This window comes from Filicampus tigris, chromosome 5 (genome assembly GCF_054856515.1).
Source record: "Filicampus tigris isolate MCC_2025a chromosome 5, RoL_Ftig_1.0, whole genome shotgun sequence".
In the NCBI taxonomy this organism is placed as follows: Eukaryota; Metazoa; Chordata; class Actinopteri; order Syngnathiformes; family Syngnathidae; genus Filicampus; species Filicampus tigris.
Window position 1 is genome coordinate 17,327,104 of NC_141221.1, and position 26,289 is coordinate 17,353,392.

Sequence of the window (26,289 nt, forward strand, 5' to 3'; positions counted from 1 at the left end):
ACCCTCTATGTAATTCTCAGTGATGCAGCCAACTATAGGTTGCCTTCTACTGAATACAGTTACATGCACACACACCCAGAGGGGAAAAGGCATCTAATGAGGCCCGTGGAGACGTTGAATTGTCAGTCAGCCCTCAGCATGCTGACACAGTCCACAACATCAAGGACATCTTTTTTCAATGGGGGAAGCCTGTCAAATTGCGTCAGAGTGTTGCAGGTCCGTGGATTTATAGCAGAGAAGGTAAAGGTCGTAGTAAGTAAGGATTAAGCAAATATCATAGCACTGCCTCTAACCTCGCCAATGTTGTCACCAACAGAACACGATTCAGATTTATGTGCAGGTTACTCCACACGACAAAAAGAATTCTAACCACTTCCCTTCTTCCATGACTGCTTGCAACACTGACCCTCCAGTCCTGTTCCTCAAATGAACAATGTGGCCCATGTATTTAACTCTTCTGTGAAAAAAAACAAGAGAGGCAGACGCTCAGAGGAGGCCCTGGATGGTCGCGAGCTTGCTTCACTCTGCCTTGAGTTACGCCACCAACATACTGATCCCAGGTGCTCATGCTTGTATCTCTGCCAGATTATTGTTTTACTGCACATGCAATTATGGCACCATGCAATTATGACACCCTCGTTGCTCATGACATGTCAGTTACTTTAGGTGAAGTCCAGTAGGCGTCATAAAATCTTGATTACATGGCTCGGTTGCTGCTGAAGTCTGGCTCAATTTAAAGTTGAATAATAAAGCATGTATTGACAATACAATAATGACAATAACAGTGATACACGAATAAAGAATATACTGTGCACTGATGGCAATGTTAGTTGCACTTTCATTAACCCTTCCCTGTATATCACAGGTTTCAAACTCAAGGCCCGGGGGCCACATCCGGCCCGCGACATCATTTTATGTGGCCCGCCAAAGCAAATCATGTGTTGACTTGACATGTTTCTTTCAAATTGTCTTCACTTTTAACAATACCTATGAGATGTTGCAAACATTAGTTAGAAATCCCTCATTTAAAATAAATTGAAAAGAGTTGAACAAACTATTTACCGGCTTCTGATTTCAAAACTAGTTATCCACCAATTTGTTGTTAACTTAATATTTGCAATGAAAACTGTTCCTTACGATTGTGTTTGATTAGTGAAACAAAAACACTTGTGTTTGATCCTACTTATTGTTGAAGGAATGCAATATTGTGGCAGAAGTTGAAATCAGAAGTATAATTACGTAGCCTTTGCAGTGTTAAAAAAACAACACCAAAAAACACATTTTGTCCTATATGTTATAACTGTCTGTTTCACCTGAGAGTAGAATATTATAAAAATGATCTTTTGATAATTCATCCCTCTCTGGCCCCATTTTATGCATCTAATTAAATGTTTTATTATTATTTGCAAACTTACCATGGTGCAAAAGAACTGGCCAAACAGAGACTGAGGAGACAGAGGGCATGTCAATCATTTTCCTGTATGCGCAAATGCAGTCACGCATGCTCACGGACTGACAGTATGCCTGCTCGATCCACACAGCCCCGTTGCATTTGCAACAAAAGTTAATAAGAAGGAACTGGACAGCCCTCGAAACAGATCAAGAGTAAGCGTACTGCATGTAATTGTGATTTTTTTTTTTTTTTTTTAATGCAGACGGCTGCATCGCTGGGCCTGGAAAACCACTACCAAAGTAATCGTTCTCACTGTGTCATCAGGTAAGTTGATCCCCTCTCCTCGATTTATAATTTATTGTACATTGCAGATAATACAACATCGAACCAGTAACATTTAGTGTTTGGTAACTTTCCAATATGAATAAACCATGCCACAAATGCAGTCAGTTTGGCTTACGTTGACTTGTACAAAGTGTATCTTGCATTAGGGCTGCTTGATTATGAAAAAAATATTAATCACGATTATTTTGGTAATAATTGAAATCACGATTATTCAAACGTTCATTTATTTTTTGGTACAAAACAAGAAAATGTTTAAAAAATAAAGAAAATACATTTCTTTGAAACCAAAACTAATGTAATAAAATTCGCTATAAAATAAAAAAAAATAAAAAAGGTATTCAAGTATGATTTCCTTGTGTGTAAACGAACATAGTGCATTGGAAGTAAATGCATATTAATAATCGTTTTTGTACAATTATGCCAATTTTGTGATTGTGGAGTGCAATAATTATAATTGTAATTGAATTTCGATTAATTGCAAAGCCCTACCTTGCATGCGTGCACCTTCATGAGGGCCGTTGCTTTCAGGGATGCGAGGGCGCGGGGGGATGAAGTGAGGCTTGATCCAAATCTTGCTAGCAGCTTGAACATCATATACAGTACTCCACTTTTAATAACAGTATATATATATATATATATATATATATATATATATATATATATATATATATATATATATATATATATATATATATATATATATATATATATATATATATATATATATATATATATATATAATATATATATATATATATATATATATGTGCGTGCATTTACGGCTGACAACAAGTAAATCTGAAGCGGCCACGGCAGCAACTATCAGAAGGCAACATCAATTTTGGTTTGTAGGTATTTAGCAAGCTAGCTAAGTTCATGTCGCAATTGGACAGGATAACTGCTCATGTGTAGGAAGGAGCTCAAGTTCTTATGTGGGGGTTTGAGTCACGCTGGTAACCAAGTGCATCACTGTGCCCCCTCCAAAAACAGGAAAATTGAAATAGTGAAAAACAGCTTGAAGCTTTATGTGTTTGTAGCAATTACCTTTGAACAATTATAATGTATATGGGCAAAAATATCTGAATTCACTTAAAGACAACACTTGACCTCTGCCAAAGCCCAATAATTCTAATTCTAATCAACATTGATTGATTGATTTATTGAACATATAAACACAACATGAAAGACACAAAGAAAACAACAACAACAACAACAAATCAAAATAAAGGATCAGTACTTATCTTAATTCAGTAAAGTTTATGTTCAAGGGAAGTAGATCAGATAATTAAATTAAATTAACCTAACTAAATTTTAACTAACTACTCAAATAATAGCATTTATTGTGTGTTTGTTTTTATAATTCACCTTCAATTGTGAATCGTGTTAGTGTACCTAATTCTGTGTCCAGTGTGTGATTATTTTATTCGTGGATGAGAAGGACAAAAGTTCGACGTCTTCACTGTGTGTGTGTTGGTATCTTGAGGGTTAAGAATAGGAGCTTTGCTGGACGAAGAAGTGTCGGTTTTCAGAGTAAACTCCTCCTCTATACGCACGCTTGGGCTGCGCTCTTCCACTTGAGCAGCCAACTTGTTATCGAGACACATTCTCGGGCTGCGATGTGGAGGGAAAGAGCGACCGCGTCCAGATAAACATATACTACTTTATTTTATTTACATTCATTCTAAACAACTCATTTGAGTTTTTTTCCTTCTCGGACTGAAACAATCACACGTTGGCGCAAACTTTCGGAGGCAAGTAGTCACACATTCTCGCGTTTCCCCCCCTTTTCTTTTTTCTCCTTTTTTTTTTGGAGGGGCTGTAGCCATTGTTTCCTCACGCATGGATCTTTAGTGCATTGAGAAACCTCTTACTGGCTTGGACTGCAGTAGTTTTTGTGGCCCCCGGGGCTCTGCATGAGGACATCCCACAGTGGGGACGCACGCTGAGGGGACGCACGCGCTTCCAAGGAGACAAACTTTGACAAGTTGTTGCAATTACCGTGGATTATTATTGCCATGGACGCCAGGACCACGTCCAGAAGATGAAACATGGACACTTTCTTGTAGTTAGTTGTGTCTCCCCACTGAGCCGTTTGGACGATCTGATTACAAGTGGTTTGTTCTAGCGGTTGCATACACGTTTTTTTTTTCTTTCCCCTCTTGTCGATCCACTTTACTGGTGTGCAAAAATGCCTCAGCTGAACGGAGGCGGCGGGGATGATTTGGGGGCCAATGATGAAATGATATCTTTTAAAGACGAAGGGGAGCAGGAGGAAAAGATTTCTGAAAATGTCTCGGCGGAAAGAGATTTGGATGACGTGAAATCATCGCTAGTAAACGAGTCGGAAAACAACAGCAGCTCGTCAGACTCTGAGGTAAGAAGAATAAACGGAGCCTTTATTCCCCCCCCCCATCTCAGTGTTTTATTTCAATTAGCTGAAAAGTTTAACTAGTTCTTATGTGCGCATGCCCCCTGTCAGCAAGCAGAGAGGCGTCCCCAAACCAGAGCTGACTCAGAAAGTTATGAGAAAGCAAGAGACTACTTTACTGAAGGTAAAAAAAAAGCAAACACATCCAATGTGAACTCACAAATAGTTTTGCATATGTTGACTAACATATTTGTATATTTGCAGCACTGAGAAGACAGCACGATGGAGGTCTCTTTAAGAGCCCTCACTACCCTGGCTACCCGTTTCTCATGATCCCAGACCTCACCAATCCATACTTATCCAATGGCTCTCTTTCTCCCAGTGCAAGAACAGTAAGTTTCCATGTGCTATGCTAATCTCTAACACTCTTTCCTGTAGTCTCTCACACTCCTCACAAACTTTGGCCCAGCCTAAAAGTTACATGTGTACTGCCAGACCGCCATATTACTACCTCAGAGAGGCCTCCCGATACTTCTTTGTCCTTATGTGGGTGATCAAAATGTACTCTCTATTTTTTAGAGTTATATTTGATTATGCAAATGGAAGACTTAGTCAAAATTATTTGAATGTGTAATAACTTGTGGAAACTTTGTGTATTTATTTAGTGTTTAGCATGTGCGCAATTGTCTTTTAAGTTTGGGGTGTTTTTGTTGCATGCTGCTCCACATCAGCTCTGCGTGTTTACACTGTGTGCGACTTATAAAAGAAGTTGCTGAAGTCACACCCAATAGTCACAGCTATGTAATACAGTACCTTGCTTTGACATACTGTATGTAGGTGGCATCGCACTGTGATGTCTGTGACAGTTGTCCACAGACATTTTAAGTTTTGATGAGACAGATTTAAAGTGTTGATGGAGCGCTCGCTGGGGCTTGTTTAGTATGCCATGTTGTATGGTGTGTGAAGCTAAAAATACTATGCTTTTGTTGTTATAGTTAGTATTATGTTGAGCACAATTTTGTGTGAATGTAAAACAAAAAAAAGACATGGTGACATGTTGGGTAAAGTAGAATTAGCCACTAAGCTAACTGTGATTCCAGCAAGTTTTTTTTTTCTTGAATTATATTATATACGTATATACTTTTAAGTCGGCCATCCTTTCTTATAAATAGTTTAATGTTAGAGAGCTGTGTTTCTCAGATTAGTCCAACCCCCAACCCTTGTCACTCCCGCCCCCCCAAAAACAAGTACTTTCGTTAAGGCCCGCAGGCATCGGACTGAAAAGACCCCCTCCCATCTTCTTTTCCGTCGTCTTTTCACTGTTGCAGGCCCTCTCCCCTCACCTCCCTGTACCTTCCATTCAATTAGAAAGGCGTTAGTTGACCATTGTTATTCTGAACAGTCTTGATGGCTTCATTGGAGGTCTCCATTGGGGCTCATTAACTAAATGGCCACTCTGCCTTCACTGGGCCATACACGACAACTTGTAGCTCACATATATTGTTTCTTATGGCCACCATAGTCGATGTCTATGCACATTATTTATCTGATATGTTTCATGTAGGTTTATATTTGCACATGTTTATATGACCTCATCGGCTACTTGATTCATCCCTTGTGTCTTTGATTGTTGCTATTCAAATTAAAGCTTGCTGCCTAAGATGAAATATAGTGAAAAGCTTAGACCCACCACATGAGCAAAACAAAAAAAGAATGAGGTCAATGGGGCAGTGCTAGCTGATTGCGTCTGTCGTCACCATAGCAGAAAAAAAAGCAAGCAGACAAAAGCTGGCATACTTAGGAGCCATCTTGGGGTTTTCATATTGCACAGTTCTTTAACACACAGTAGTCTAATTGATGAGTGGCTTGGCTTTTTCTCCTAAAACTCAGGGTTTAGATTGTTTTGAAATTTGAGTAAAGTGCAGGACAATGATTATTCCAACAGCCTGCTTTAACGTTTCGGCGCAAGTTTATCGTATGGTCGTTACAGTTACATTCATCACACAAAAGCTTGTCGAAAACGCAGAATGTCTTGTGAGATAAGATTTGCCCCAAGGGTACCCTGAAATGTGCTGTCATCCCTCGAGCCTTAAGAGACAAACAATCAACTGGCCTGGGCAGGGTTTATTTATTGTGCCTTGTTGCTTTGGGCCTGACAAGTTTGTTTTATGTGCAGTTTTTTTTTGTATATTTGTGCAACATGAGACACGCTCAAGTTGCAAACAGATCATGTGATTAATAGCAGGTAACATGATCTTCTGCTTTTGTTTGCATGTCGAAACTGCCATTTAATAGGTTTAAAAGGTAATCAAACGTTTATTTTTTTGTGATTACGTGTACAACAATGCGTTCAGGCTTGTTTTTGTTTTTATATAGCCTGATGTATCCATTTTTTTTCATTTCAGACAAACTATTGGTGTAATCTCATTTAATGCATCATACTTCTACTTTAGAAATAGACGTTGAGTATAATAAAAGTTATGAGATAGAGTAAAGAGTAATCAGGCAGTGATTTTCGTGGGTGTGGAGCTTTTAAATTTGGATGTGGCAAATCTATCATGAGCAATGAGAGACGGGCTACATGGGATCAGCTCAGACTTCCCCTAAGGGCCAAGCATAACTGATTTAAAGCCCGTTCCGAGCTGACATTCCGCTGTAATCCGGCGAGGGCTGAGGAGGAGGTTTTATGTTTGCAGAGATGTTCCACCAGACGCCTGCCTGTTCAGGGGCGGAGGTTTGTCCCACCAAGTCTAAATCCAGCTTGTTGTTTGTCAATCCACTGACGCGATCGTCACCTCATTGTTCCAGTAGTGACAGAGCGCTGCCAGATTTAATGGCTAAATCTGCTCCATGGCCACGTCTGACAGCCTGATCAGCACTTTGAAACAATTCCGCAAGTATCATCATCGTTGCCACTAAAGAGTGAAATGCCTCTTGTGTGTGAGAAGTTGCGAGTAAGCGAGAGCGAGGTTAGTCTCTCAAATATATCTTCATCAAACATACAAACTCATGAGCATGATTGTTGAATAGAATTTTGTGGGAGATTGAGATATGAATGGAGAGCTTGTGTAAGTCTGAACATGTCAGAGGCTACAATTGCATGCCTCTCTGACTTCTCCCCCCCCCCCCTCGCTTTCTGTTGCGTTTGCTGCTTAAATCGGACAAAGAAAAGTCAACACAGACATTGTCCTGATGAATAAAAGGGCCTCTCCCTACATAAGCAAATGCTGTTTGTGTGGAGGTGTCTTTTCATCAACTTGCACACTCTATTCACCTTGGTACGTGCGTGCGCGTATGCGTGCACTCATGCGTGGAGCACGTTTGTGTGTGTAAAGTCTGCGAGGGTTAGGGGAGGTGGTGATGGCGTGTTCAGGTGAAGCCCCGTGGATACGTTGCAACAGAGGCAACAGTGTCCGGCGCTCACATTCTAACAACCCGCAGTGTTGTATTCCTCCACTGTAAGTAATCTGAATGCTAGAATGCAAATATTTTTGCAGCCAAGCACTGTGTCAACAGAGACACCATTTTTGACTGGATACGTAGTTTTTAATAGATTTTCCCTTCAAAGACAAACACCTCCATGGGTTTAGTGGCACTGATTAATTAGAACCCAATTAGCAGCAACCACATAAATGGCCTTGCTGATTTCAAGACTTGCTGATATTCTATTTAATATCCATCCGTTTTCTATACCGCTAGTCCTCGTTAGGGTCATGGGTGAGCTGGAGCTGGAGGCACCTGGGACTGGTCACCAGTCAATCACAGGGCACACGTAGACATACTGTACGTCCGTTGACATTAGCATTTAGAACCTTCAATTGACATAACACTCATGTTTTTGGAATGTGGGAGAAAACCCAAGTAATACTATCAGTCATGCAAGTGTAAAAAAAAAAAGTTTACCACTGTTATTTTCTGCACATAAAAATGATAAAACGCTTTTATCTTGATCGATTCCCGCTCAGTGACTGTGTCTATGTGTGCCCTGCGACTGGCTGGCGACCAGTTCGGGGTGTAGTCTGCCTTCGCCCATTGACGGCTGGGATAGGCTCCAGCAACTCCCCGCGACCCTATATAGGATAAGCGGTTTGGAAGATGACATGACATGACGCTTTTATCTTTGATGACAAATGCATAATGAGAAGGTGATTCGGGGTGAAGGTGCACCTTATACTTTAGCAATCTTACAAGTGTAAAATTAAGTCCACCACTATTATAGTAAAATCTAAAATAAACAAAATAGTTGAGATTAATCATCATACAATTAATATAATTTTATGTGACACTCGGTGCTTTGAATATGAATTCCACGTTACATAACTTCCAATATATTGTATATTCTTCTCTTCTCACGCTTTTCTTTCAAGACCTTTGATGCGGCTGGCCCTCCTAAAAATGTCCACAAAATGCTAAAGAAAAAGCAAAACACAGAGTGAGCTCTCGTGAGGTATTCTAATGACATGCTTGACCATAGAATGAACTGAAATGAAATTGTGCTTCAGAGGGACATCTTTTCTGAAAATATTGGTCAAATTCCAAACCTCAGGGACATTCAACTTCAGAGGTTCGACTGTATTCTAATATTGCCCTTTCCTTGAATTTCAGTTATTTCCCTCACATAAAAATAGCTCATCCAGAGTCAAAATTTACTGAGAGCAAAACAAAGTAAATCAAATTTTTGTGGTAACTATATGAGCAATTACATCCTGTCAAACGCATAAAAGTACTCACTGAACAACTGTCAGCTCAGCAGATGCCATGTCAGGTGACACCTAAATAATACGTTACCTCTGTGGCTTTATGCACAACCTGTCTTTCTGGATTTTATGGAAACGTGCATTGCTTTGCTAGTTACCTAATTCCATGTAGCGCTTGTGCGGATCTGTTGGAAATGTTGTCAGTCCCTTGTGGGTCTGCGAAAAGCAAGAGATAGCGTCAATGGCTGTCTCTACCCCGTAGCTTTGCTAGTTCACTACCTACCCACCCGCCCGCCTGGCATTACAAATTCTGTTTAAAGTGCACTCTGGCTTCTCCAGCGTGGGGCCCATCAGGAACATCTCAGCACCCTTTGAGGAAAGGATCACCAACATCTCCTCTCTCAAGCCGCACACTCCCCATGTTCAGTGACATCAATGAATCCCTTTGATGTAACAGCATGAATATGTGTGCAAATGTGCTTTTATATCGATTGATGTGTTTTTCTCTTCTGGTGTTTGCCTGATGCTACTACATAGTCTGGGGTTTTTCGCTACATAGTTTTTCCATGTGAACATTTTGGTGAACTTTGTTGTTGGCTGAAGGATCTACTTCACCCGAGATTGCTATCTCCTTTTGTCAGGGCTCTGAAACTACGATGTAGACAATCTATGTTAAATATCTTAAGAAAAGAGAATTCTTACAGCGACGTGAAAATAGCTGCTCAGTAACTCAACAGTAACTTAGAAACTACTGTACAGTACTTATCTTTTTGTACTTATCTCTTTGTTATCAGCCTTCATTCATAGAGCTGGCTGGTGATGGTCAGTAGATGAGTGTGTTTAGCATTTGTGGGACTGACAGTTAAGAGACGGATTCTGAAAACCTCTAGCTTTTCATCGTCACCAACCACGGACAAGATGGAGACATGTGTGACATGAATGGCAGTTACATCATTTTCTGTGTTCTGAGTGGTGCAAGGACCAATAGTTCTGGGCTTTCTTTCTCACATTTGATTGTCAAAGGTTTAGATATTTGTTGCTATATTGCACTGTGTTGTCACAGTAATGAAATACAAATGCCACTGGAGCTCATCAGATGATCAGTTTCATGAATGCCAGTGCACATTCTCAAGCCTTTTGTGGTTCATAATGCGCATCACTTATGTGCAAGTCTAAGGCCCACTGCACACTGAGCGGACCATCGTAGAAAATTTACCGTCTGTGACTCTTCACCGGCGCTGTACATGAAGCGATTGAGCACCGCACATCGGCCAACATGCTGGAATGGAAAAACTGCAAATCTGTATCAGGTCTTGAGACTCCACATGCAATATGGAACACATGGCACGATAGTTAAGAAAGAAGCGGTTGGCCACAAAGGAGAGGAAACGAGTGAAACTAAGGAGAGAGGACATTTTGAGAGGCTGTTGGCAATGATCTCTATCGGCCCCACTCAGTGCACCCATGCAATATATATATATATATATATATATATATATATATATATATATATATATATATATATATATATATGTAAGCCATTGAGCCACTCTGCCGAATTGGTTGAAATTGCTGTCCCACAATGAAAATCAAATTTTAAAAAACAATGACCATGCATATTTAGTAATATCTTATGATCTATTTTACCACAAAGCATTAATTTTGATACTATTAAACTGAATGTATAAAAAGTAGGGATGCTACGATCGATCGGGCACGATCACGATTGAAACGATTGAAACGCGCCACCAGAATCGTTCCCACCGCAGTATTTGTGAACGTAGCATTGTCTGCTGTGTGGAGTTTGCGTCTTGTAATATATGCTATGAAAAGGTACCTCACGGAGGGGGGCATGGCCAAAAGTTTCAACACAACCAACTTAATCTGACATTTGAAGAACAAGCAATTGGGAGACTATGGTGAGTTTACGAGGCTCACTGCATTGAATAAAGTCAAGGCGAGCAGACGGCGTATGGCACGCATGCTGCAGCTTGTTATGCATAATGTGTTACTGTCACAGCGCAGTATAGTCACCATAAATAAATGGAAAAATATACAGATCTTCCATGAGATCGGTATCGATATCGGCCGATCTCACTCATGCATGATCGGTATCGGTATCTGTGTCATAAAACCTGATTGGAACATCCCTAGTTAAAAGGTATGTTTGTGTTAACTAATGATGACTTTTGAAGTCAATATGATCAACTTTCTACATTTTACAATGAAAAATAGCATATGCATTTTGATTTATTTCGGAAAAACGAATATTAAATTCTGTTAAAAATTCATTTAGATTGATTTTGATGTCAAAACCATTTATATTAATTTATAAAAATACTCTGTAGAGGGGGAAATGGAAAAAAATATGAATCGGCTAGTAGAATTATTTCTATTCTTCTGTAATTGTGTGTTTCGGTAGTGACACATTTTAGGGACAGCCAAGATATTAGGGAAAAGCTAGACAATACTATTTGAAAATTGACTGAAATATATATGTATGGCATATAGTGTATCGGTATGGTTTGGTGATGCTGCTGGCAGGCCGGCTTGGTTTTGCTCAGCATTAATACCCCATACATTTTTTTATTGGCTATTATATCAACAATGCGTAGGTTGCGGCCATGTGATCTCTTTCGCTGCTTTTCTTTCAATCTTGTTCTAAGTTCAAGATCTCTATTTTAACCATGACTAAGGTTGTATGATTGGTACAGAAATACAGTAAATCCTCCTCCATCATGGGGGTTATGATCCAGAACACCCACGCAACAAGTGAAATCCATGCTGTAGAAATACACCTTAGGCGTGTTACTATAAAGGGTTAGTGGTACACTCGCCAAACGTGTGCGGGCAGCCTGGGATCGGTTCAGTGACTGTGTCTGAGTGTGTCCTGCGACTGGTTGCCGACCAATTCAGGGTGTAGTCCGGATTTTCGGCCAAAGTCAGCTGGGATAGTCTCCGGCACCTCCCCGCGACCATGTGCAGGATAAGAGTTGTTGACGACATATGAGATAGCATTTACAGCACTTGCAATTTTTCTAAAGGTTTTTAAACACACTTTTAAAATGATACAAACACATTTTAAACATGAACTCTATAATATATTGAGAGAGCTAGATCAGTGAATAACACAAAAATATTGTGTACTCATGACAACTCACGATTAAGATGATGATGAAGCTGCCGTAATACAGTACATTTCAGTTTCAATGCTGAAATAAAGGTGTTTTCTTTGTAAAAACAAAACAAAAATAAGACAAACTAGTTATGTGTTGAAATTAACTGTCTAAAATCGTACGCCTGCATGAGCATATAGTACTGCTGCGCAATAGCATGGTCTCAACCTTTCTACATCTGGGATTTTTTTTTACACATGAACATGTGTATGGACAGTTGCTGGTTGGCTGCGTTTTGTTTGTATACCTTTGTAGCTCCACTAATGCTGTTTTAAAAAGACAGTGCAACCCAATGTCAGGATGCCACTCTGCTAACATTTCATTCCATACAGGAAGGGAAAACGTGGAAGTGAATGAGTAAGGCAAGCAGCGCGCATGTGTGTCTCTACTGACAGAATACAACCGCCAATCAGCAGCTGACAAAACCATACCGACATTCTGATTGGCTGAATCAGTACATACATACGGGTATTTTTCCGAGATGTGTGGAATGTAAACTCAAGACAATGCAGGCAATACAGGCGAAAATACAAAATTATAAACACTTACAAAACAATCAGCAAAATCAGCCTAACCGGAACCGGCGATGGAGCGGGTTTCACAGTACTCTTCTTTTTTAAAAGGCTCAAGTTGTTTTTCGGCGGGGGCGTGGTGGGAATATTGTCTCTTGCTCTGGGCTCTGTATGTAGCTCTTACATTATAGTTTAGTTCACATGAAAAAATGTTTTCCCTCCATAATTGGACCTTAAACATTTCACTCCATGCTAATAAAATGTGATTGTGCAGCAGGAAGAAAAAGAAAATGCTCTAAACAGGGTTTCATCAGTCTGGTATTCCGAGCAGCTGTTTTCAGTTTAAGCTCTACAGGCAGCAGCAGAAGAGGGAGAGAGAGCAAGCAAGACAAGGGAGATTGTTGACGAGATGGTGGTGGAGGGAGCAGAAACTGGGGCAGATATGGGTCCTACTATTCCTTGCCTGCTATCCTGAAGTGGGCCCACTTCCAGACCTTGAGGCACTCACTTATCGGGGGATTCTTGTCTCCCACAGAGCACCATGCCTTGCCGTTCCCTCTCGCAGCCCAATCAGCAAACAGCAGGAAGCTATCACATCGCATACATGTCACATCAGTACTGCTAAGATTTCTATCAGGCTTCCCCTTGCCTCATACACACTCTATCCACAGTGGGATGGCCAAAGGCCATGTCATACAGTATGTGCTTCATATCAGTGAGGTTGTACTGGTCATACTAAATTAAGAAGTGAATGGATATCCGTCCAGGATGAGAGTAGTTGACAGCAAGCAGAGCAGCTGTTCTTCATGTTAAACCTATAAATCACTTTTGCTGCTTCCCGCTGAGTTTGTTCCAGCAGTGGTGATGCAACTTTATAGCATCCATTGATAGAAATGGCAGGTACCTTTATAAAATTGTGAAGCAGCTTATCAAAGAGTTGACTTTGTAGTATCTGCTTTGACATTGCAAACAGTGCTGTAATAGATCATCTAAAGTCCCTCTTGAAGCCACCAGACAATGTACAGTTAAACACAGTCGTTCCAAACCAGTTGTATATCATCGTTAAGGGAATTCAAAAACAGAAATTCTGATGACTACACAAGTCAGCTCTGGACGTTACAATGGCCAGGATGCCCTTTTCAAGCTATTCACATTTGTCAGTCATTTTGGACAGACCGTTTTCTCATTCATCCATTTTCTTGTGTTTATCTGGAGTGGGGTCGCAAGGGTAACAGCTCTAGCAGGGAAGCTCAGACTTCCCTTTCTTCCACATCGAGAGGAGCCAGATGAGATGGTTTGGATGCTTCCTGAACACCTCCCTGGCGAGGTGTTCCGTAGATTGTTCCACCGGAAGGAGGCCCCAGGGACGACTCAGGACGGACCGGAGAAACTAAGTCTCCCAGCAGTTTCATCATTAATATGAAATATTAGGGAGGTAACGATGTGTTTTTTGACTGATACCACAGAGCTGGGCATCATCTATAACTTCTGAGCGGTATTTCGGCCGACCGACGTGGTCTCAATCCGTCCCTTGTCGGTGACAGCCAATAAGCATACAACATAATTTTCACGTCACACGCAGGCGGCGCACAAGCAGACACGCCGGCAAATAAAGAACAAAATATCACACACGCACACGCAGCGTGGTGATCAGAAATAAAAACAAAATGGTGCACATTTGCATCTGTGGGACTGAAAGGTATACAACACTGTTTTATTTATTTATTTATTTTGTTTGTATTATTTATTATTCATTTTTTTGGCTGCATGTCAGGAGTGGGGCGCCTGCGTGCGACATGGGACCGGTAAAGTCCGTTCTCGATGCCGTTTGGCTGACTTGGACCGACCGGGCGGGTCTGAAAGAAAGACAGGAATTCATAAGGCCGAGATACACCAATCTGACGTCGGACGTCGGTAAGCGTCAGGGCATCTGATTGCGCCATCTGATTGATGTAGCGCACACTGTCGTAACACCGGACCCCGTCAGGAAGCGTCTGGCGGGCGTTTCAGCATGTTGAATCGGTGTCGTGAGTCGGGACATTTGGTCACTCTGATTGGCTGTTAGCTAGCGAATCAGTGCACGGAGCACGGGCGGGATAAGCGGGATAAACGTCTGTCACTGTTGACCAACGTCGTTTTGGTCTATCTAGGCCTTAACTGTATGTAACAGTGAAGAATTTTGCCGAAGACCTACATATTCTTTTTCACCAATTTCTGGTGTACATGTTGTCTGACACCAAAATACTTCTCTGCATGCTCTCAATGAACCTCATTTACTAACCATGCGTACGCACCAATTTGTGTTCAAAACGTGCATGGGCAATAATACGTAATTATTTGAGCACAAGTAGCTTTATCTTCAAGTTGTTTTTAATAAATAAGGCAGCAAGACATTTTGGTCTATTCCACTCCCACCACCTTGCAGGTTTGTTGATGCCAGACGTGTCAACAAATTGTCGTGTGCCTGTTATATTTCACTCAACATTTGCAAAGGCAATACATGGCAACTGTCTTGTCAAGATGATCTGCTTTCTTGCTAAATCAATTTGTATTTCCCCACAAGCGAACGCATTGTGTCGTAGGGCTGGATGATTATCGAAATTTAATCCTTACCAGACCAAATTCAATTGTGACTTCGATTTTGGCTCTCGATCTCTAAATGTTATAATTGAAGAAAAACAATTAGTGTGCAGAACGGCGCTGTGCATTTACAAGTTTCCGATGTTGTGAAAGTACACTGAATGCACCATGATGGTTGCATAGCGTTTGTAGCGTATGTGATTCACTTAAAGCGGAAGTCAACCCAAGCATATTTTTTTCAAGAATATGTTCCCAGCAGGCCCACTAGTTGAAACACGGCATTCTGATTAATTTTGTGTTTGTTGACTGAAAATGACATCACAACTGCTTACAACGACCAATCACAGCTGACCTGTTCTCTGAATCTGAGCCGTGATTGGTCGTTGTGAGCAGTTGTGATGTCATTTTCAGTCGACAGAAGACAAAATGGCCGCCCCCACAGATGGCTAAAAACAAGTGGATTAACACTTATTCCACAAACGCAATATTTATCAGAATGCCCTGTTTCAACTAGTGGGCTTGCATGGAACATATTCTTGAAAAAAATATGTTTGCGTTGATTTCCGCTTTACAAACACCAATCTAAAGCTGTGTTGTTGTTACCTCAAGGATGCGGGTCACGGGTCCCATGTTCTAGTCTCTAATCTCCGCCAGCTGCGCATTGCAGTAATTACATAAAACCATATTTTTGTCCTTTTTCAGTATAAAACCATAGGCATCTTCATTTTCGTGGACAATTGTCACCGGAGTAACAGAAACAGCAATAAATGTCCGTGCGGAAACCCAGAAATGGCCAAACATTTGTTCCGGGTGCCGCAAATCCCATTGAAAAATTCTTAACTATAGTCTTGAGGCAGGAATTTTTGTGTTGACCAATTTTTTTTTTATGTATATTATATCCATCCATCCATTATCTATACCGCTTAGGGTCGCGGGCATGCTGGAGCCCATCCCAGCTGTCTTCGGGCAGTAGGCGGGGGACTCCCTGAATTGGTTGGGGCACACAGAGACAAACCGCACTCACAATCACACCTTGGGGCAATTTAGAGAGTCCAATCAACTTATCATGCATGTTTTTTGAATGTGGGAGGAAACAGGAGTACCCGGAGAAAACCCACACATGCAAACTCCACACAGGGAGGCCGGGGCCGGGATCGAACCCACGACCTCTGAACTGTGAGGCGGACGTGCTAACCAGTCGACCACCGTGCCGCCTATATATTATATGCATATACAAATTAGAACTTTGCATTGATAATAATGCAACCTCTGGGTGCCCCGTACTTTGCTCTGTTACCCTCATAAACCAATTGTAGTTGTTAAGGAGTCACAATGTTCTGGCAAGCATCAAATCCGATTAAAGCGAAGCAAAAGCACAAGTCATCCTGAATGTGGAGCAGCCTTATCTCAAGACCGACTTGGTGGAATAAACGACAGTAACGTCTGATGGACTGCTAGTGTCACATCTGCCCCAACCACAGCATAACACTCCTTTCTGACCTTATCTGCTTAATTGAAAATGTTGAGGTAATGTTCTTGATTAGTTCTAAGCAACAACTGTGGTGGAGGAACCCTGTGTTCCTTAGACATACGATGCTAGTGAAATTCACGTTATGCCTCACTCAGAAGATCAGCATGATTTAATTTCTCTGTTTAGAGATTGAATCATGTGACATTCGTTCAGGTTGTACTGTCTGCTCAAGCATTAGGTGAATCTTTGTGTCGGAGCGCTTGGATGGCACACTGTTGACATAATCCCCCGGCCATTTCCATGGCTGGACATCAAATCCTTACAAATGTCGCTGGCTTTTGCCTCAAATTGAGAGTATCGTCATCAGAGAAAAAAGATCCAATCAACCTTATATGACATGGAATAGGCCGCGAAGCCCTTTTGTTTGATTTGTACATGGGTTGGAGGGGCTGGCCATTGGAGATCCCTGAAGCAGGCTTTAGGGGCAGGTCTGATTCTCGTGTGAAATGGGGAGGCTCTATAGCTTTCGGCTGACTTAACTGGGGCTGTATGGGTGTGTTGGCAGGGGGAGCGCCGGCCATGAATAGGTTCTTTGACTACCTCAGACTTGCCCTGAAAGGCAGGACAAAAACCCTAGGGCAACGGCTTAGAGCCTCACAGCTGAGCTCCAGAATGCTTGGCCCAGTCTTCCTCCCTCCTTGCCTGATTTAAATACTACAGTGGCTTTCAGCATACTGGAGACGGAGGCTCGCATTCACATGGCTGCACATATGCCACCAACTTTTCTCTGTTTGTGTTTACAGTATACTACCGGTAATGTCAGCGCTTTAAGAATCAGTCCACAGAACCTCTCTGATGCGATGGGGAAAACGCATCAGCGAGTCTCTTCCAAAGTGAAGATTAGCTTCATGTTGTTCTTATTAGGAGGAATTTATTGTGATATTCCCTAATTGTAGGCATGTGTGTATCACTCACAGTTGTGACTCTGCTTTGTGTCGTTAAATATGGAGCATTTAACTCATCCCCGCGCAAGATGGATGTGCTTATAAGTAAACAAGATTGAATAAAGGTGCCCTAACAGTCTAACAGTCTCATTATACACATCTGTCAAAAACAAAGTAAAATGCCACACATCTTTTCCTGCAGAGTTAATGGGGTTATTGGAGTCCTGAGCAGACACTCTCTCTCCACAGAGTGTCTAGTTTCAGATGTCACTCAGAGCTTTGTTTGCCCCCCAAGGTGAAGGGTTAGAGGCCAAGGTTCAGGGCCAGTTGGCTGAGTGGCCACAAAAGCCCAGGCTATCCTCGGTACATCCGATCCCTTCTTCCACACCAGCCTTCTCCCACAATGAAGGGATCAGCTTGCAACATTTGCCTTTTCTCATTATAATTAAGAATTCATTTCACTTATCTTACAATGTAATAAAGGTAGCCTTTCACAATGAGGTCAGAAATCTGGTTTCGATTTTGGCCTGGGTAGTAATCGTGTAAACCTGCACAATGTGCCGCACTTCCTTGTCGGGAAGAATTCTGGACGTTTTTGCTGCCCGACTACTGTGCCAATCCAATAGGAACTTTGAAAACATGGTTTCATCTGCATACTTCACATTTTCTGAGCATCAATGCTCAAAGACAAGTCTCTCTTTTTTTGGTCAGGCTACATTTTAGACCAGGTCACTCGGCCAAACTTTCACACCAGATAATGAAAAAAGAGTTCACGTTTCCTTTGTTTAAAACACCTCTGGAAGTTTGGGAGCACATAACCTCACCCTCATCAGCCCCCACCCACGATCTCAACTTTTCCCTGCCCCGCCACCACCCAAACATGTCCTCCAGCCAGGTTTATTATGCCGTTTCACGCAGACCAAAATTGCAGCTGCATGGAGAACAATCTGGAGCACATTAGCACAGGCACTGTGATTTATAAATTGTTTCTCAGGCCATAAATCCCTGCTGTAATTGTGCGCAAGCACCCCTCTCCTCCTCTCGGTCACTCCCCCTTCACTCTCGCTCTCTCTCTTTCCCAGTGTCTCGCTCAGAACAACTTACAGTTCTTGGGTTTACTCTAATTGTTTGCAGCAGTGTGCAGTTTGGACTGAGAAGTTTGTTAAATTGTGGCACAGATTTGAGGGTTCAGAAACAGCTCTTCAAGAAAGATAAACTTTCCTACTTGTATTCTGCTCATAAACCTTCAGAGTTTTGTTTTGTTAAAATAACAAAATTGGAGTGGTTGTCTGTTCATGCTTTGCATTCCTGGATTCTGTGTAATTGTAAGGGGACTCTCCTGAACAAAGTCCACAAAAAGTCCACAGAAATCTGATATTTAGAGCATAATCACCTTGAGGTTCTAATTAGAGCACTAGAACTGAAAGATAGCAGCAGCTGTATATATACGCATTTGAAAATGTCAAGTTTGGCCTGGTGTGGTCAACATTGAAACACTGAACTGATTTTAATTGATCAGAAACATCTGCCAGTATATATATGAGGTGAATTTTCTCATATCAACAGATACATTATTCATAGATGGCTATGAATCTTTGTTTTTATCCAGTCTGGTGAAACCTAAATAACGTTCCAACCGGAAAATGTTTGTATTGCAAAATATTAAAACAAGCAAAGTTAAATTTGCAGCCAAATGTCAGCGGGTCATGATTCAATCCTCAATACCATAAGAACAGCATGATGAAAATGAAGCCTCCAAATTGCAAGCGGGGACTTTTAACAAATGTTTGAGATTTAAACATGCTTGGCTGCTATCCAACTCTCACTGCAGTCTGCTGACAATACGCATAGCTAACCCTGGGGAATGTCACGGCAGTAGGTCGGGTTCTATCTCGCACTGTGGAAGGATGTGTCTGTATTATGAGAAACATTTCTTGTTCAGATAGTATCCTCGCATTGTATATCAAACAACTTCAGGCCAGAATATTTTGTTTGCTATTATTTGTCTAATTTAATTAGAACTGTGAAAGTGGCTTGTGACCAAATGATTTGGCTTGCAGCACCTTTGACAATGATTTTCTTAAACATATTGTTCCATCACCTGTGCCAAAATATTCCAAAACGCACAATTCCCACAGGCCCGAGTGACAGAGCGTACTTGCAGCGTGTGAATGTGTGTGTGTGTCTGTGTTTGAGTGGGTCAGAGCTGGCGCGCAGGTGGTGAGCAGGCAGACAGGAGAGTCAGAGTGGGTTTAACAGTGGGGTGCTAGGGATGTCAGGTAGTAAAATGTGAGATGAGGCAGGGCCCAGAAGTCTGTGGGCCTGGAGATTTGTGCTCGTGTTCGCAGAGCAAACACAGGAGGCATCTGCAGGCAGCTGTGTGTGCGTGTGTGTGTGTGTGCGTGTGTTGGGGGGGCTCACACTCAGGCCAGGGGGTGGGGGTGGCTTGGGGGAACTGGGTGGTGTTAGGTGGTGGTGAGGAGTGGAGGAGAAGGGGGCAGGGGTGGACCAGTCGAGTGAACACAATCAGGCCTCTGTTTTCATAAGACTTGTGGTATGTGCGAGCAGAAACAAATGTGTTTAATTTAGTCACTTAAAAAAAAAAAAAACTTTTGCCTTCCCAACACGTACTCCTGCCCACCTCACTGCCTCAATCGTCTTCACTGCCTTGTCTGTTGTCAGCAACTCTTTTTAAGGAAGTTTATCTAAAAGAACAGCCAAGAAAAATCCCTAACTGTCCCCAGTCTGAGAAAAGCAAGATGGCGGCGGGGGCTTGTGCTGTGCTATTCACCCTGTTCATTGTGAGGAGGCTTATCATTACTTCGAATGCTTAGGCAGGAAATTCTGCATTGTATCAGTCAGTCTGAGTTCGGGTATAAACGAAAGGTTCTCACTTGTGTGCCACTGGTGTCGACTTGGAGGTGAACACTCATGCTGTATTCTAAGTCGAGCTTTGCTATAAACCTCCAGCCGAGCGCTGCTAACCACGTTGTGTTCTGGAGTTAATTATACAGACGTTTACGGCTGTGAATTTCAATGAAATAGGCCTACTCCCTGAACAATAAAAAGTAGTGTTCCTGTGCAACTGGACAAACAATGGCACAGGATACAAAATGTGACGACACATCTGACACTGGACGTTTATGCCATCTTGACATGAGAGCATGCTGACACTGAGCAGAGGTGCCAGTGACAATTGAAAACAGATCTGGAAGGTATACGAAACCACATAACTAACTTCTTGTAATTGACTTGAACAGCTTTACACCCTCCTCTCTGTCTTTATGAGATGGCCGCACTCCTACCAGATGCATAGTTATGTTCTGGTGTGTTTAATTATACAGTTAGCTTCTAATGACCTGCTGTTGTACTCCCTAGCACAATAACTCACTTATTCATCACTTTCACCATAGGTAAAGCACTTCTTGCAATTATGTGTGATTAAAATGACCTGAAAGTCAGCTAGTTAGGGTAGGTACATGGTATAATAGCGCTTGCGAGCTCAGAGTTAACACTCTAAAGCTGTGGATACAGGAAGCAATAACTCAGGATCGTGTCACGCAAAAGGAAGAAAAAAAAAATGCTGCAAAAGTTGCTTGACTTGCAAAAATTCGAACTGACTGGGTTAGAATATTCAAGAAGCTCTTTTGGGGGTGGGTTTATCTTGGCCTTGTATTTTGTTCATGCTGTTTTATTACTGGAACTGCAGTAAATTCACTCCCAGGACTTTTCAAATAAACCCAGCTTGCGGGTCAGTTTGACAACGTACATAATATGCATGAGTCAGTCACACATTTTTAGCATGTTGCATAGAGCAAAATGTGGACTATAACGCTGCTGTTCACTGTTACAACAAGCATTATTTTTTCCAGTATATTCTGAACTTATCTGAACATGTATTCTCATGATGATGTAATCATCGTGGAAATCTTGGAAAAACATTGAAATTGTGTTGTTAGGACCTCCCTGACGCTGCCTCCACTCTTCACTCTCCTCTCTCCCTCTTTGCACTAATAGTTCTTTTGTGTACAAGAGCATGTTAAGAGGCCAATGAGCCTGGCCTTAATAGGCCATGTTACCATAGAAACCACAGCACTCTGGATGTCTGACCTTTGACCCATTTTTTTACTGGCTGTGAATAAGAGTGCGGGACGACCAAGCAGGTCACAATAGAAGCCCGGCAAACCGAGGGAGTGTCCCTGACATAGTCACTTAACTTCATTCCTCAGTAGGCTAATGGGCACTTCAAATGTGGTAGCCATTAGCAGGATGCTATCTCCAACACAGAAACATGTGCTTCACGAAAACATAACCGAAATAAATGGTAAAAGTAGTTCAAATAATTTGTAAATGCTGGTTTCGAGTATAGTTTGCAGGTTGACAAAAATGCACCGAAAAGAGTGTGAGACATGATGTTTACCTTGAAGAAGAGGCTTACTTTCTACTTTGCCTTCTAAATATGTTTGTTGTTTCTCTCTTCTTGTACTCTCTTTGTAGATAGTCTTAATAAATGGCTTCCTCCTTCACTAATCTACTTACTTCATGGTGATGGGATAAGAGGGTCTGGTGGCCATTCAAAATTTTGCTGTGGCCCAAAAGGGCTTTGCAGTTCTGACCAGCTGAGCTGCTTGTCGTTTCCCCATCAATTACACACTAATTAGCACAATGACTACAGAGGTTTGCTTAAGAATTGTCAATGTAATTACCTCTAATGTTGACAAACAATGACTTTAATGCAAACTTGGAGACTAGGCGGGGGCTACTTATCACAGTTCCTTTGTTCTGAAAGCTTTAATTGTGCTTCATGCGTAGATCAGATTGAGGTGTCAATAGCCCCGCATAAGCAGGTGATATCAGCAGAGCAAACCAGGGAGGGACTGTTGTGTCGGGGCCTGACAGGGCTATTGTCTGGAGCTGCTGTTCATATGGGTAGGGGATGGTAATTAACACCTCAGTCAAAAGAGCAAGCTGTGTGGCCCATTTGTTTGCTGTTGGGGGCTAAAAGAAAACAATGGGGAGGGGTTCTCCACACAGTAGGTGATTGACATTATCTGCCGGAGCGATCCGTGGAGGCATTCCTGCTGCTATGCTATTCACTACAAGTTAGGCGAAGCCATTTCACAAGCGTGAGGCCTCGTATGAGCCGCCCCTTTGCACACATTCACTCTTTCATTTGCTCTTTGACTTTGTCTGATTGGATCAGAGATGCATGTGGCCACACAGCTATCCCGACTGTAGTTTTGTATAGAATTTTAGATTGAATTCCAAAGATGTTCTGTTTTTTTCATTGTGCAATTGTGATTATTGCTCCGCCTCTGAAATATGAGGTTAGTTGCTGGTATAGTTCTGGATTTTTTTCCTGTGTCCCTTTGGCAGAGTGTGCAACTTAGTTTGACAGCAAATGTCCAGACATCTGTCTCTTTTCCACACTGTGATGCTGGCCTACAGTAGGGCACTACACACTTCACAGATGACAAAGACTCTTGGCTGTGTTTTCCAGTGCCCTGTGAGAGCAGTGTAACAATTAGAAACCCACTCTGGCAGGCCACATGCCCCAGAGCGTATGTGATATTCATTCTTCAAAAAGCCAAAGGGTATCAGTTCCAGTTTGGAAAAATTTCTGTGACATCTTTGCCACCTTTGTTGCAACTGGGTCCTGTGAAAGTAGCACATTGACTGAAGTTTATTCTGAGCGTTGGAGGCTGCGAGCAAGACTGGAAGACAATGAAAGAATTGTAAAAATGGATCAGCTAAATATCACTTAGCCAAACATTTCTTTCAGTTGACTGTTCGAGTCTTTGTAATAGTGCTTCCAACTGTCATGTTGAACCAGATATGCGTATGGACCGGGACCATAAGTATGTTCCAGTTGTATTAAAACAAAATGAAGCTAACTAGGTTGTCATTTATTTCAAATTACATGGGTATGCTGGTGGTCTCAAAATGTGTAAAACACTGGTAGTTTAAAGCGGAAGTCAACCCAAACATATTTTTTTTCAAGAATATGTTCCCAGCAGACCCACTAGTTGAAACACGGCATTCTGATGAATTTTGTGTATGTGGAATAAGTGTCAATCCACTCGTTTTTAGCCATCTCTGGAGGCCATTTTGTCTTCTGTCAAGTGAAAATGACAACTGCTCACGACGACCAATCACCGCTCACCTGTTTTCTGACTCGTGATTGGTCGCTGTGATCAGTTGTGATGTCATTTTCAGTCGACAGAGGACAAAATGGCCGCCCCCCCAGAGTGGATTAACACTTATTCCACAAACGCAAAATTAATCAGAATGCTGTGTTTCAACTAGTGGGCCTGGGCCGCTGGGAACATATTCTTGAAAAAAATATGTTTGTGTTGACTTTCGCTTTCGTCAGAGATGCAAGTCAACTTTTCTTGATTATTTTATTTTAGTACAACGCGTCGGTGAGAAACAGCTCACAATTCATGGCCATTTGTTTTCTGCAGCAACTCACATCCTCTTATGCCCTCATGCCCCCTCTCATGTGTTTGTGAGTGGCATTCTGCTGTAGTTTGTATCGTACGTCCAACAGCTAATGTGACAGTGAGCAACTAGGAAATGTGTGAACAGTTGCTCCATTGGGTGCACTGGCAATTAAAAGAAAGGTAGGTGCTCTTAAAAAAGGGGCCTCAGGGCACGTTCCTCATTCTTGGCAGAAAGCTGTCAAAAATGGATGGATTGGGTAGGAGAGTCATGGCGGGCAGGGCTGGGCTTAACCAAATGCTCACAATAGCACTTGTTTCATTTGTGGAAGGCCTCATGATTGACATAGATTAGATGTAGAAAACTGCATTGTTTTGGATTTTATCCCCACAGTGCAGCATTCATTAGGCACCATGCACACAGTGACAGAACGTTTCAATAGTGAGCTAGCAGTCTGTAAAAGCAACTGCCTCCTGACAGTTGTATGGACTTGGGCCCATTAGTTGGAACCCACAATTCAGCCTCACGCAGAATAGTGAAAATGAAGAGGGCTGATGTCAAGAAATTCCCCTCTTTTTTCGAAGAGAAAAAGGGTCCCCTTCCCCCTGGCTCGGTACTCTGTTGGACCCCAGCTGTCAGGAAACAATACCCTCCGCCTGCTCGACAAACTCATTCCTGAAAATGTTTTTTTTCCCTCTTGTCCCCCCTCTGCTATAATGTCTTTTCCATTTTTAACCCACAGCCATCCAAGCTTCCTTCCTCCTTACAAACATGAGTGATGAATGGTGTTTTAAAAAATCCAAACGTGAAAGCATGACTCCTCCAGCAAGCTTGTTTGTCATCATTTATCCTGCACCCATCTTTGAAAATGGGACAAAGGTTTTCATATATACATATAGAGTATTCACACACGCACACATGCATAAATGTGTGTGTGTGTGTGTGTCTGTGTATATATATATTATATATATATATATATATATATATATATATATATATATATATATATATATATATATATATATATATATATATATATGTATAATCACAAAATTTTCCATAATTGATCGCGATTAATCACATTTTTCAACTACAATTTTTTACGAAGCTTTTAACCGAAATTTACTTGAGTAAAATCTTGGAATTACCGGTAATGTGGAAAAAAAATAAAAGTATATTTCGATTCAAAGACTGTTCTAATAGCTTTCTTTGATCCTTGAATATGATTCTTTTCCTGTAAATTACAACAGTTGAATGATACACCAAAGACGTACAACTAATAAGGTACAGTATTTGAATTTGGCATAGCAAAGTGTACACATTATTTTAGATTTCTCCAATGAACCAACAAGCAACTTTTTAAAGTAAAACTACATAAAAGTCCGTCTTTGTGACAGTGACTCTCCTCCAAGTTTGGCTGTGCAGTGAGCAGAGGTTAGCTGCTACAGGAAGTAAATAAGACTGAGTTAACTGAGTTAATTTTTTTTACTGCGTTATGAAATTTAAATTAATCTCCATAGTTAATGCTTTAATTTTGACAGCCCTAATATATATATATATATATATATATATATATATATATATATATATATATATATATATATATATATATATATATATATATATATATATATATATATATATATATATATATATATATATATATATACACACACACACACATGCACACACACACACACATATATTCCATTACCACAATGCGATGCAAATAAATGACAGTGGTGTAACGAGCTGGAATTCAGAGCCCATGATACACGTGCCCAAACGGGGGGAATAATTTTAACTTTGATACTCTTTGTTTTTAAATGGACACGGATGAGCGAAATTAATTTGAAATTCCCCCAAGATAAAAAAACCCACATGCATGACAAACTGCTGTACGCGACATTTAAAGTGATTCATAAACCAGATGGTTGAGACGTGCTTTTCGAAATTTGGCTTCGTGCTAACCCGATTGCTGGAGGACAAAAAAATGTTGAAGTTGTTGCATTGCGCTATAAATCAAAAGAGGAGAAAAAAAACTTGAGTACACAGCTCTGTTTTCTGTGGCCAGTTGGTGGGTGCTACTGAATGCAAATAATTACACAACCTTGTGATAACTGTGAAAAGTGTATGAAAAATAGCGATACTGAAGGTGGGACAAAAGGCCAAATCAATTGAGACAGAGTTTGCGTCAACTCTGCAGCCCAACCTTTAGTTGCACTCTTGTTGGGGCTTCCTTCCAGCTGTCTCTTCTCACCCGCACTGCGATGGGCATCCACAGCTGTCCACTTGTTTTTCCTTGACAAACAGCAATTTCACAGTCATCCACCAGTCTGTCGTTGACACCAGTCACTTTTAC

General features: G+C 41.4%; 1 protein-coding gene across 4 annotated transcripts in view; it reads left to right on the forward strand.

The window, feature by feature from the left end:
* Window positions 1–3,269: 3,269 nt before the first annotated feature.
* The window catches only part of tcf7l1b (transcription factor 7 like 1b), a 37,205-nt gene continuing 14,185 nt past the window's right edge, over window positions 3,270–26,289 (forward strand). Inside the window, exons 1-3 of one of the 4 annotated variants that reach the window (XM_086030825.1) lie at window positions 3,270–4,112; window positions 4,191–4,290; window positions 4,371–4,498. In XM_086030825.1, the coding sequence (XP_085886951.1) occupies window positions 3,927–4,112; window positions 4,191–4,290; window positions 4,371–4,498 (414 nt within the window). In that variant the 5' untranslated portion in view covers window positions 3,270–3,926. The remainder of the gene's footprint in view (window positions 4,113–4,190; window positions 4,291–4,370; window positions 4,499–26,289) is intronic. The other 3 variants (XM_086030826.1, XM_086030827.1, XM_086030828.1) reach the window with 3 other exon arrangements.